General features: G+C 35.9%; 1 protein-coding gene across 14 annotated transcripts in view; it reads left to right on the top strand.

The window, feature by feature from the left end:
* The window catches only part of Rapgef6 (Rap guanine nucleotide exchange factor 6), a 177,582-nt gene that overhangs the window by 70,497 nt on the left and 94,556 nt on the right, over nucleotides 1-12,529 (top strand). Inside the window, exons 1-2 of one of the 14 annotated variants that reach the window (XM_060363704.1) lie at nucleotides 6,657-7,481; nucleotides 8,133-8,211. The exons of 10 other annotated variants lie outside the window; for them this stretch is intronic. In XM_060363704.1, the coding sequence (XP_060219687.1) occupies nucleotides 8,158-8,211 (54 nt within the window). In that variant the 5' untranslated portion in view covers nucleotides 6,657-7,481; nucleotides 8,133-8,157. Of the gene's footprint in view, nucleotides 1-6,508; nucleotides 8,212-12,529 lie in introns of those variants that run through there. 3 more of the 14 variants (XM_021656075.2, XM_060363702.1, XM_060363703.1) reach the window with 3 other exon arrangements.

Genomic DNA, 12,529 nt, shown 5'->3' with positions numbered 1-12,529 from the left:
TGTGAACACTTTCATAAATGCATTAAAGTAAATGAAGTTAAGTAAGCTAATGAATGAGAATGAAAGAAGAATAAGTACAGTTAGCTTGAAATTAGGGTGCACAATGAGCATACTGCTCCTGCTAAATACAGTATGGCAGCAGCTTCTTCATTTGTAGACAACAGCCTTTCCAGGCATTTTTGTAATTTTTGGCATAACTGATTGCTAAATGTTCATAGCCATCCCTGACTTGCAGCAAATGGCCTACTGTCACTCATTTCAGAGGATCCTTTGCAGAAGGATCTAGGCCTGTTGCTTCTGTGTACCACATTGCCATCATTTGGATGCATGTCTTCCTCTTTCAAGTTTATTGCCTTCGTATCTTAAGTAAATATCACTTTTTAGTTTGATGTGTACCACTCAAACAATACAAGCTGGGTTTTATCTTTCCACATTTCGTAGGTCAAAGATTCATTTCTAAAGATGTTAGCAACCTCAGAGTAGGAATTACTCCAACTTGAGGATGGTGTGATGTGTCTCAGCAGGTAAAGATGCTTGGCACCAAGCCAGATGGCCTAAATTCAATCAGCTTTATCCACATGGTGGAAGGGGAGCACAAAGTTAAGGGGTTGAAGAGATGACTCGGTGGTTAAAAGTCCCAGCTGATCTTTTAGAAGGCCCAGGTTCAGCTCCTAGCACCCACCTGGAGGCTTACAGCTGTTCATAACTCCAGTTTTAGGGTCTCTGATGTCTTCTTCAGGCTTTCAAGGATACCAGGCATGTACATGATGCACATGCATGCATCCAGGCAAATAACTCATACGCACCATACATTAAATCTTTCACACTGTTTTTAGGACATTTCTTGAACTTATGCTCTTGGTAGATAGTACACAGAGTAAGTTTTCACAGAGATGAGTTCAGTCCCAGGGATCTACATGATGCTACTCAGAAGAGTTCACTATTTAAAACTGGTAGATTGTGTATTACTGGAATTGTCAGTTCAACGTTTTCAGACTGCATTCGCCCTTGGTAATTGAAAGTGCAGAAATAAACCTTGGCTAGGCACAATTATGCACCCTTTTAATCCTAGCATTCAGAAGGCAGATCTAGGAAGAATCAACACAAGATTTAGGACAGCTTGGCCTACAGAGTGAGATGTTGTCACACACACACACACACGCACACACCACCTTCTTTCTTATGGTAGTTAGCCAGGCCAGCTCTTTAATCTAAATGTCTTGTAGTTTATACTGAAGTCTCTTTCTAATGTGGCAGCAGTCTACCTTTACAGCCTCTGGCCCCACGCTGTGTTGATGTCCTTTTATTCTTTCAGCCTGCTGTTTTTCTCTGGGAGGCCATTCCTGACCTCTTTTTCTAACGTTAATGTTGAGCTTTAGACTCTAACTCCAATCTTACCTTGCTTCTTTTTCTTTTCTTTTCTTTTCTTTTCTTTTTTTTTTTTCCATATTAGTGTTGAACCATGCCCTCTGACAGAGTCCTACTTATCTCCCAAACTCCATTCATCCACACTCTCTGGAGAAACCTCTGACGATTTTTCATGGATTGTACTTCCCTTTGTTGGTATAGTACATAACACAAGACTGATCCAGGTGCTCATATAGTTCTTTTCTGCTGAGAAAACTGAATTACCAGCGTATGAATTTGTGGATATATTTCATTGGTAAAGAATATGCCTAGATTTGAATGTTTGCAAATGTGAGTGTGGGGGGGCATGTACATGTCATCCCTGTATCAGAGAACAATCTCTACTGTCAGTCCCTTCAGACAATCTCCTGTTCACTGATAGCTGGCCAGCATCAGGCTTCTGAGACTTGTTGTCTCTACCTTCCATCTCTGTGAGAGTACTGGAGTTAGAGATGCACAATGCTGATCGTCAGTTCTGAGAGTCACAGCTCAGTACTTCACGCTTGTATAGAAAATACTTAACCTTTGAGTACTCTCCTCAGTTCAGTTGCATTATTTTAAAGAGTATAATAGTGAACATTTTCTTTTTTTAAAAAAATACTCTTCTTTTTTAATAATTATTTAATTTTTAATACTGGCATTGCTATCAATTAAATTCCAAGAGTAGTAAGCATGAACATGAAGAAATGTAAATAAACACAAAACACCTTGACTTTATCAAAATAAGTACTAAATGTACCTTTGACCTGAAATGAATCTCTGAAATAATAGACATCATTAATGCTAAGTCATTTTTATAGAAATGTGACCAAGCCAAATGCAGATCTGCACATTGTTTTAGAGGTTTAAAAATTAGTTGTTACTTGGGTACTTTAGTTATGAAATTAAGTTTCTTTTTTTCTTTTTTCTTTTTTTTTGGGGGGGGGGGGTAGTATCATTGTAGCTTACCAGTGTGGGTATTTAATGTGTGTCTGTTGTCTTAACTGGACCTCAAGCCCTCAATAGAGAAGGTCATTATTTATTAGTCTTTTATTAAGACTTACTTTTTTTTTGCTTCGTTCTCCATTGCTGTGTACAAGTGTAATTTTTCAATCTTAAAAATTTCAAAGATCCCCACCCCCACAACTATGTACATCTCCTCGTAGAATCTAGTTCACTGTCCAAAGTAACATCATTCTTCATAGAGGAGGTACTTATATCTAACTACTGGACTATGAGTCTACATATAAAGAGTGATGAATTGATGTAATTGAGAAATGGAGAAATGTCAGTTTAAGAGTTGTTTTGGGTGAAATACATGCTTCTTGTAGAAATGGGTCATATAGAAGAATATTAAGAAAATGAAGACATGGTCCTCAGAGCCAGAGGTAGTGCTGGCAAATTAAAGGAATGTTTTCTAACACAGACCTTTACATTGGCTGATGCTAACTGCTTATATTTCCTGCTTTTTACATTTTTTGTCAATTAAATTCTAAAATATTTTAACATTCCTACTGTGCTACATTTTGCCTCTGCTAGCTTTTCTTCTGTGATCAAACAACTTTTATGTATAAATTAGTAAATGACTGCTTATTTCCTTAGAATTAATACATAGAAATTAAATTGCTGGGTTAAAAGTATAAAAATAACTTTCTACATAATTACCACTAAGTTTTCGATAGTCATATTTTAATTCTTTTTGTTACTCAACATACATGAACTTTAGTAGTGTTGGGAGGAAGACAACAAGTCTTCTGGGGGAGTTTCTGTTTCTCTAAGGATGACACTTACTCGTGAGGACATGCCCAGGGTCCCAGAATGAGAAAGATTACCATCCTTGTGATTGTTCGTGCAGCAGGTGCCAAAGAAAGCTCTTTTGATAATTGTTTGAAATAAGGTGTTAACTAACTTAAGTCAGCAGTCTAAGAATGATTTTTATAGTCTTCCAAGTAAACAAGTATAACAGCTCTTTAAATGGCAAATTAATGTTGATTGTTACTGCTTTTCAGATTGATCTGTTCTCTGTTCACTAAGAACTATGTTCCATATTCAGTTTTCACAGTACTGTAAAATGATGATTTAGATTAGAAGTAATAGTGTGATCTGGTTGAGATAAAGTAGTCTTGGCAGTTTAATTTTAAAGATTTTATTTTCTTCCTTGTGGATTTTTAAATTATCAGACAGATTTTGTTTTTAAAAAGAAATACTATCTTAAAACTATGTTTGCAATAATGTATACTTGGCTGACTTGTGTATGCAAAATGTGTTCCTTTCTATATGTATATAAAAGGCCTGATACAGCTACCTTGGGTAGGCATGGTAGAAGCATGTTGGTGCCTTTTATTGTTCCTTCAGTTTCACTGATTCTAATTATAGAAGCTTACATCACCTTCGTTGATGATAACAGCTTTCCCCTCTCTCTCTCCTTGCTCTTTCTTCCTCAATCACTCCCTAAGGATATATCATATTTCATAGTACACACAGACTTCTAGTGGTTTTTGACAACGATTTTTGATAGCATGCAGGCAATCAGTAAGCACATATCACAGTGTGCTGGAACACCGTTTTCTACAATAATAGAAGAAAAGCTTTGACATTCTGACTTTGCTTCCTTTAGGAATGATAAGAAGTAGATAGGACGAGCATCTTGAAGCAGAAATTGCTAAGGGGCAACAGTAATTAGAGTGAACCTTTTTGATAGCTACAGATTCATTTCTCTAAAGCATGAGAAGGAAGGAGGGTGGGACAGTGCTTAGTACTTTACAGAAGCTGGCATGCTCTCACTGACAATTGCAGTAAACATCATTGATTTACTTTTCAGGATTAAATTCTTCAGTAGGATTTTCTAAAAAAAAAATCGGTATGTTGTAAGTTTATATTTCAAAAATGTCTACATAAACTGCAGAAATGGGTGTCCATTTTATTTTATAAGATGACATTTTTACTTTTGTTACTGTTTTGGCATTTGGCATCTCTAAATTGTGCCTGTATTGTTTCACTCTGCAGATGCGGGGGTCCTAAATTGCATGCCTATGTCTGAAATTAGTGAAAATGTGGCTCTGTTTTTCATACTGCCTCATAGGTGTGTTAGCTTTTCTTTGTTCCTGATAACCTTTTCCCTGTTCTTGTTCAGTGTCATCAGTAATTGAAATAAAAAGGTAATGTGTTTATAGTATTAACTATTAGAACCTTATCTTTGGTTTTCTTTGCAGCATAATTTCTAATATTACAGTTTATGTTTTTCTTATAAATTATATATTCAGAGAACAAATTTTAGTAACTAAACCATTTATATATTTATAAAAGCTTGTGGTTACTGGAGTTCTGCATGATCTCACAGTAGTCCTATGTCTCTTTAAAAGCTAAAGATTTTGTCTGCATGGCTCAGCATACTAGTATTTCATATTCAGAGAAGTGTGTTCTTAGGTGTATAGCCTGTAGTGATGATTCTAGCCTGTGTGAATCAGGATTTCCTCCCTCATTGCACTGACTTCACTTGATGATGAGGTGAGATCATGATAAATTCTAAACATGGTATTCATGGAAACTAATTGATTTGCATAATCACTTATTTTGGTTTACAAATTACTGACCTTATTTATGTCAGTAATTAATTAAAAGGTTAGTTATTGAATGTAAAGAGACAATGGAAAGGAATATCGTCGACTGCTTGTAGAGTCTGCATGCTGAGTATAATTTGGCCTACTGGTTTCTTATCCTGTTATTATTGTTACCACAGGAGGTTTTACACGATAGGTTCACCATGCTGGTTTCTGGAATAGCAAATGCTGTGAGATAATTGGTAGAACAAAATGATGTCATCCTCACTTATAAGCCAGCCAAACTGGAGAGTAGGGAGGAGAGAAAGAATATTTTGATCCTTTATTGGGACTATGTGTACTCCAGTAGGTCTGGCATATGGTGTTAGTGGATTGCAGTTTACTCCCAGAGCAGCAGCTAAGAGAGGACTGTCTCCTTGCCCAGCTGGAGGTCCTTCTTTGTGTCAGAGTTATCAGCATGATTTATAAAAAGGAATAAGGAGCCACTGTAGGTTTTGCTTTTGGTTGGCTGTCATTTATCCTACCAATACATATATAAATATAATTATAGTCTAGCATAATAATTAAGGTAATTCTAGAGTTCTATTACTAATTCTTATATTTAGTATTTAGTACATTTCTTTAGGAAATGTATCTTCAGCAAAAAAAAAATCCACATTTTTCTATTTAAAAAAAAAATCAGTGCTTTCATTTGTACTTAAAGTTGTATTTTTATATTCATTAAATTGGAAAAATAGCTTAGTTCTTGAAAATGAATCTCTCCAAATAGCACATGGTTTACATTTAGGAAATTAGTGCTTATTTGAATTTATGAGAACAAATTTTATATTTCAGTGTAAATTTTGTGGAAAAGGGCTGGGGTTTTGGAAAAAACTGATAGGCTTTTAAACAATCGTTTTTTGTAAATATGGCAGATGTGCTCAAAGTAATAGCATTTCTACATTAAATTCTAGTTGTATAAGGAGCATTCCCAATCCAGATTGGGAGCATAGTATTATTTGAAAAGTAAGAGACTTTGCCAGAGGGAATTGAGGAACTCGCATGCCTGCGTGGGCCTGTATGTTAAACAGATGTGGCTTCAGCAGTAAGCATCATCTCTCATTACAATACCTGTTTCTCGGGTAATGTCTTCTTATATGTTGCACACATTCTCTCCTCAAAAGTATTATCTAAGTAGAAGAAAAGAGTTTTATTATCTTATTCACTGCCCACTAGTCTTACAGTTTTGCTGCCTGGAAGTGTATTCCTGACTGTACTTTGGAAATGGACTTTAGCCATTGGGAGGCACTGTTAGGAAATAAAATGCAAGATGGGTGTGAGCAGTTGGTGCCTTGTAGCAGAAGCATAAAGAAAAGGGTGGATGCTTTTCTTATTGGAGAGGGTGTGGCATTTTTTTTTTCTCTCTAAGCTTTAAAGACACCTTTCTTTTAGTCCTTATCAGAAGCAGGTTAATTGTTTCCTTTCTGATTCAGTTTGTGTTTTGCCAGCTGTCTCTTTCTAGGAATTGCAAATTGGGCTGTATTGAAGTACCATATTGTATAGATTATTCTTCCTGAAAGGAATTGGTACACATTGTGCCATGCGTAGTTTTTCCACTTACAAAAGGAATTGTTTTTATTTAAATCTGTTTATATAAAAATCTTGTTTAAATATTTATATATAAATCTTAGTGCCTGTTTTTATTTTTAATTCTACTCTAGTGTAGACTTGAAGGTTAAACCTTCAGAACATTCATTCAATAAATAGCAAGTTTTATGCAGAGGCCCATAAATTTGTGATACTAAAATCACTTTGATATGACATCTCTGAACTAGACTGCCCGTGTTTTTTAAATTCTATAGTATCTTATTGCAACAAATACTTTTTCCATGAAAGAACAATTCTGTGTTAAATTTAAGTAATATTAGGAAAGAGGCTTCTCAAATACAACTGGGTATCAATGTACTAAATTTTTAAAACTGTAAAACAGACGGGTACATTGGCCAGGTTTGTGGGTTGTTGTTTTTTTTTCTTCTTCTTACAGACTATAGCTTGCCAGCATGTCTCACAGAAGGTCATGTGAGAGAGAGAGAGAGAGAGAGTGTGTGTGTGTGTGTGTGTGTGTGTTTTCAGTAAATTGCTCTTGGGCTACATCTGCAGATACAGTAGCCAATTGATCTAATGCAGTTTGTGGAGGCTTTCTGCACAGGTGATGTCATCCTTTTAGCTCTATTCTCCTCCCACTCTCTCCCCTTCTTGTTAGATATTTCATCTTACTGCAGGGCATAGAATCAATAGGAGCTTCTCCTTAGGGAGCTGCTGTGAAACAGGCAAGGACGGTAGGAATTGAGACACTGGCAGACTCTTGCTTTCACAAAAGATGTAGTGGTTTTTGTGCTGCATTGCATATACATGTTATCCAGAAAGGGCAGATCACTAGTGCTTCCTTACTGATGCGTGGAACCAGAAGCCGTATTGCAGAGCTGTGAAAGTGCTTGAGAGAAGAGAAGACAGCTTGAATTCCGGATATTCTCAGACATTCTACAGGGCAAACCTGTTAGAGCATTTGTCTCTTTCCTCCATTTGCTCTGTGGTTGGGTTGTTGAGGGGTGTGTGTGTGTGTGTGTGTGTGTGTGTGTGTGTGTGTGTGTGTGGTGTATTTTTGGCTTGTTTGTATTTTTTTAAATCCCTAGCTAGCATTTAAGGGTATTAAAAGAAGAGACTATAATTTTCAGAATACAGCATTTTCTTTGCGTCTGATGCAGAAGACTCTGCAGTGCTTTCTCTTCAGAGTGAAATAAGTTGAAGAAAAAACAGCTACATTACAGAGAAGAAAGCTTTCACGGATTCCAGGAGCACAGATTTCATGCATGTTGCCTATTTACTTTGACTAATAGGCACAGTATTAGCTTCTGTGCTACCAGTGTTTATGTCTGTGTCAGGTGCCTGAGGATGCATGTAACTGTGTGTGCTGAGCCCAAAATATAAACATCTTTATTTGATGTTACTTGCTTGTAAAGTGACATTTAAGAAGAATTCTTATACTTTAAACAATATTCTGCTTCTGAAAGCTTCTGATTTTTTGTTTGTGAAGAGGGTTGGAGGAGCTGTCTTTCTATAACAACAGTGATGTATGGATTGTAAAAAAATAAATTTAGCAGAATTTTGTCAGCATACTCATCAGTGTGGCTCTCTCTGGTTTAAAAGAGCAACTACCCCTCCAGCCAAGGAAATGGCCTTTCTTGTTCGCTGTTACGCCAATTGTCTTCAGCCATGGGCCTCCAAAGTAAGTAATTACTATTTTTTATGGTTTAGTTATTAAATTTAAATTGTATTTGAATTCTAAATTAGTTCTGTTGTGCTGTTTTCTAAACTTTAAAAATAAGAACTATAAAGTAGGCTTTAAAGCCTTGTCTCAGTGTCATTTAATTTAGAGAAAGTCTAATTCAGCCTCTGAGATGGGTTGAAAAGACTCATTTTAATAGTCTGCAGACTTAAAATACACATCTGAGATACAAACCTCAGGCAGATTCATTACTTGGCTGTGACGTTTCTGAAATTAGTTGTGAGTATACTTAACTTGAGGCATTCTATTGTTTCTTTACCTTAAATACCTGGTACATTTAGATCATAGTGTTCCGATCATAGGCTTATGTAACATCTCAGTAATGTAATGTGGTGCTACCTGGAAACTTAGAAATGAATTGTTCCAATTTATGATACTGGGTACTCATTCCTAAAGAATAACATAAAGAAAATTGTAAATTAAAATTAATGTAAAAATATTCAGTGTTCCAAATATTTTCAAAATAGTAATAGATGAAACCACTTGTCATTTTAAGGCATTACGTATTAACTGTCAAAATAACAAGATGCTGAGTTGTTGAAAATCTATTGCAACTAAGTTTTATTGTCAATAGTGGCTTTTTACAGTGTTTTTGCGGTATCTTTATTAACTTGTTATTAATTTCAAAACAAAAGACTGTTTTAGAAAATGTTTAAATGGTGACTTTAAGTATGTCAAAAATTCTTTATGGTTCTCTTAGACTTAGTTACACTAGAGGTTTTTGGTAGGAAGGTCTGAAATCATGTCTTTGTTTCAAAGGTTCCCTATTGATGATGACTAAGGGACAAACATTTTGATAGCACTATGTTATACTGTTGATTTGGCCTGGCCCCTTGAAAGCTCTTATGGGAGGAACATTTAAATGCACTGTCCATTTGGCAAACAGCTGGTTCTGCATAAAGAGATGGGAAGGAGCCTAGGTACACAATTTGTGCTTTTATCTGCACATACAAAGAGGATGGCTGCTTTAGTGCAGACGCCACCTGTGGGGCCCAAGCACTGCTGGGAGTAGTAGTGGCACTACTAAGATTTAAAACTGCGTGTGGAAAGGAAGTGTTGGGAAGCCAGATTAAACTGAACAGAAATAAAAGAATGGGCTTTAAGAGTGGTTTTTGAAGAACACACACACACACACCAAATAGATAGATAGATAGATAGATAGATAGATAGATAGATAGATAGATAGATAGATAGATAGATAGATAGATAGATATCAGACAGACAGACAGATAGACAGACAGACAAACCTTTAGGGGAGGAGTGCTAGTAGCCACTCTTGAACTACAGTTTAACAAGTGTAGAAGAGTAAAGATCAGATTCTACATTTTCATTAAGTGACAGCAAATAAATGAGTAGAATTCTATGATGGGTGCTTTTCTGTAAATATTGTAAGTTTACGTGTCTCCTTCCTATCTCCCTCATCTCTTACATTAGTATTAAGATTTAACTCTTTGCTTAAATACATTAGGGTAGATAATAATTTTAATACTTCTTACCGGATTTTCTAAATTTTTTTGTTACTTTAATGATTCTTTTTATTACTTAGTTGTATGTAAAATAATAAATTCAGTGTCCTTTCTCTTTAGCTCTAAAAGTTAGTATATGATCTTCTGGTATCTACTGTTGCTGTGTGAAGCTTGAACTTAGATGTTTATAGTTAAGTGTGTATTGGATTTTCTGGTTTGGTTTGGTTTGGTTTTTTGGAGACAGGTTTTCTCTGGGTATCCTTGGTGTTTTGGATATCTCTTTATAGACCAGGCTGGCCTCAAACTCACAGAGATGCACCCGACTCTGACTTCAGAATGCTGGAATTAAAGGCCTTTGCCACCACTGCCCACCTAGGTATATATTTGTTTAGGTTTTCTATCCATAAAATTTACCAAGCATCAGAATGTTTTGTTTTCTTTTGTTTGTGCTCTGGGGACTCTTTCAAGCCAGGGAGCCTTGTTTGTCTTTATATGTAGGGGGGAAAGTTACATTTTTTGACATAGGGTCTCACTACATAGCCCTGCCTAGTCTTGAGCTAGCTTTGTAGAATGAAGAGATCTGCCTGCCTCTGCCTCCCAAGAACTGGGATTAAATTTCCACCACACCTAGTAGAAATTGTTTTTTGTCGAAATTGCCACTCCTTCATTTTCTCTCAGTTTGTTTGCCAGTAATGTCCATAAAATTTTATTTCAGCTTGATTTTTTTTTTCAAACTCACCAGTTGTCTTTTTCTAACCAATGCTAGACATGCTTTAAATTTTTAAATGTAACCATTTGTTACTTGCTTCTGAAGCCTCATAAGTGATGCTCATAATTACCTGCTTTGGTAATGGTTTTTATTTTATACAAGTGATTCTTATTCTCCCTGAATAAATTCTTGTTTTTGGTTCATTGGTTTTTAGGGATTAGCTTTACTCAAGGGATTTTTAGCTGGGTGCTCCTTTCAGGGTTGGGTAGGGTTTCTTGACTGAGATAGCGTCTCACTGTGTTGAAGAAGCCATTGTGCACTGGTTTTTGTTTCCCTTCTTCCAGGTATTCTACAGCTGGAAGCCAATGAAAAAATTAGTAAACAGCTAGCTTTGTCAGTCATGCCTGGCCTTTACCTTACTTCAAGTTTCTACAGTATTTGACCCAGCTGATCACTTCTCCACAAGATAAATAAATACATATAAATACATTTTATTCTTCAAATGGAAAAATACTAATTTTAATAAAATTGTGTGGCAGCACCACTCCCTCAAATTTCACTTTTTTGGAAATGAGTAGAAATTGAGTTTGTGTCTCAGAAACAGTGCTATGATCTCAGCATCTCCACCAAAGGCCACTACGATATGTAGAATACAATGTGTTCCTTAGGGTCAGATTATTATCTGGAGGCTGCTTTTTACATCTCAGACTCTGTTTTTAGTTCTCTCTCTCTCTCTCTCTCTCTCTCTCTCTCTCGTTCTTTGATACTGTCAGCTGATGGTTTTCTCTGTTACTCTTCTGTACTGAAAGGCGCTTATAATTTTATTGGCTTAATTTTAATAAATTTGAGAATGCCTATACCTTCTTAAAGCCCAAGTTGGGCTTATCTCTGTGACTTTCTTTTGGTCCTGATTGTTTCTAGGGTAACTATTTTTCTGATTTTTGAGACTGGGTTTCTCTGTGTCGCCTTGGCTTTGTAGACCAGGCTAGCCTCAAACTCACAGAGATTTGTCTGCCTCTGCTTCCCTGAGTACTGGGGTTACAGGTGTGCACCACCATGCCAAGCTGAGTAATTTTTAAGAACCAGAAATCTCTTAAAATCACTTTCTCACTTAAAATTTTTAAGACAGGAGTTGTAAGCACTCAAGAATGCAGTGTGGAAGAAGGCTGCGCTAGCATGCACAAAGCCTCAGCCCTATCTCCAGCACTGCCAAAAAAGAGGAAGAAGATGACTCTACTGTCCTTTGTACCCTTGCCTGGGCTGTGCTAGCCTGCTATACTTTCTGAATGCATCATAAGCCTCTGCGCTCAATGCCATTTAACAGAAATATAGTGTAAAATTTAGGTTAAATTAATTGTAAGCATTTATTAAGTAGTAGTCTATCCAGAATATCATTTCACCATGTAATTAAAATGTAATACTTAGTAATGAAATATTTTACCGTCTGTGCCATGTATTATATATTTAATGTTATTTTAACCTTAGGACACATCACAGTCTGGCCTAAGCACACTGCACATGTGTAACTAGATTTACTATTTTGCGAAATAATAAATTTTTAGCTTTTTGTTATTGTTATTTGATATGTTTAGTCTTGATTATCCTAATGATTTACCTCAAACATTACTGAAAGTTACATTTATTCTATTATTTTAAAATTTCTTAATCTCCTACATACTAAGTTTTGGTTATGGCTAGCATTGATTATACAGTAGAAATCCCTTATCTGCAAACAGGAAATTAGACTGCAAGTTATGCCAGCAATGTATTTATATGCACATTAATTAACATCGAGCTCTAAAATGCCTTCTTAAAAGCAGTGTATGGGGACTTAGCAGCTTTGGTGCATAGACAAGAATTACCTCTTTTTTTCCCCCCTTTGGCCATTTTAAGTTTAACATGCAAGTGACTTCTGAGAAACTGTTTCTAAGTTGTTGATATCTTGAAAAGGAAGCTTTAACAATGCAGTTTAGATTTGAAAAGTGATTTTTAAAGAAGTGCTTTTTTTTTTTGGAACAGTAGCTTTTAAACCTTTTTACAGCTAATATTGTTTCATACTTTGGCTCCTTTTGAATGTCTTTCT

Source organism: Meriones unguiculatus, chromosome 11 (assembly GCF_030254825.1).
Source record: "Meriones unguiculatus strain TT.TT164.6M chromosome 11, Bangor_MerUng_6.1, whole genome shotgun sequence".
Taxonomy (NCBI): domain Eukaryota; kingdom Metazoa; phylum Chordata; class Mammalia; order Rodentia; family Muridae; genus Meriones; species Meriones unguiculatus.
The sequence above is the reverse complement of the archived record's forward strand: the minus strand, read 5'-3'. Positions and strand labels throughout refer to the sequence as shown.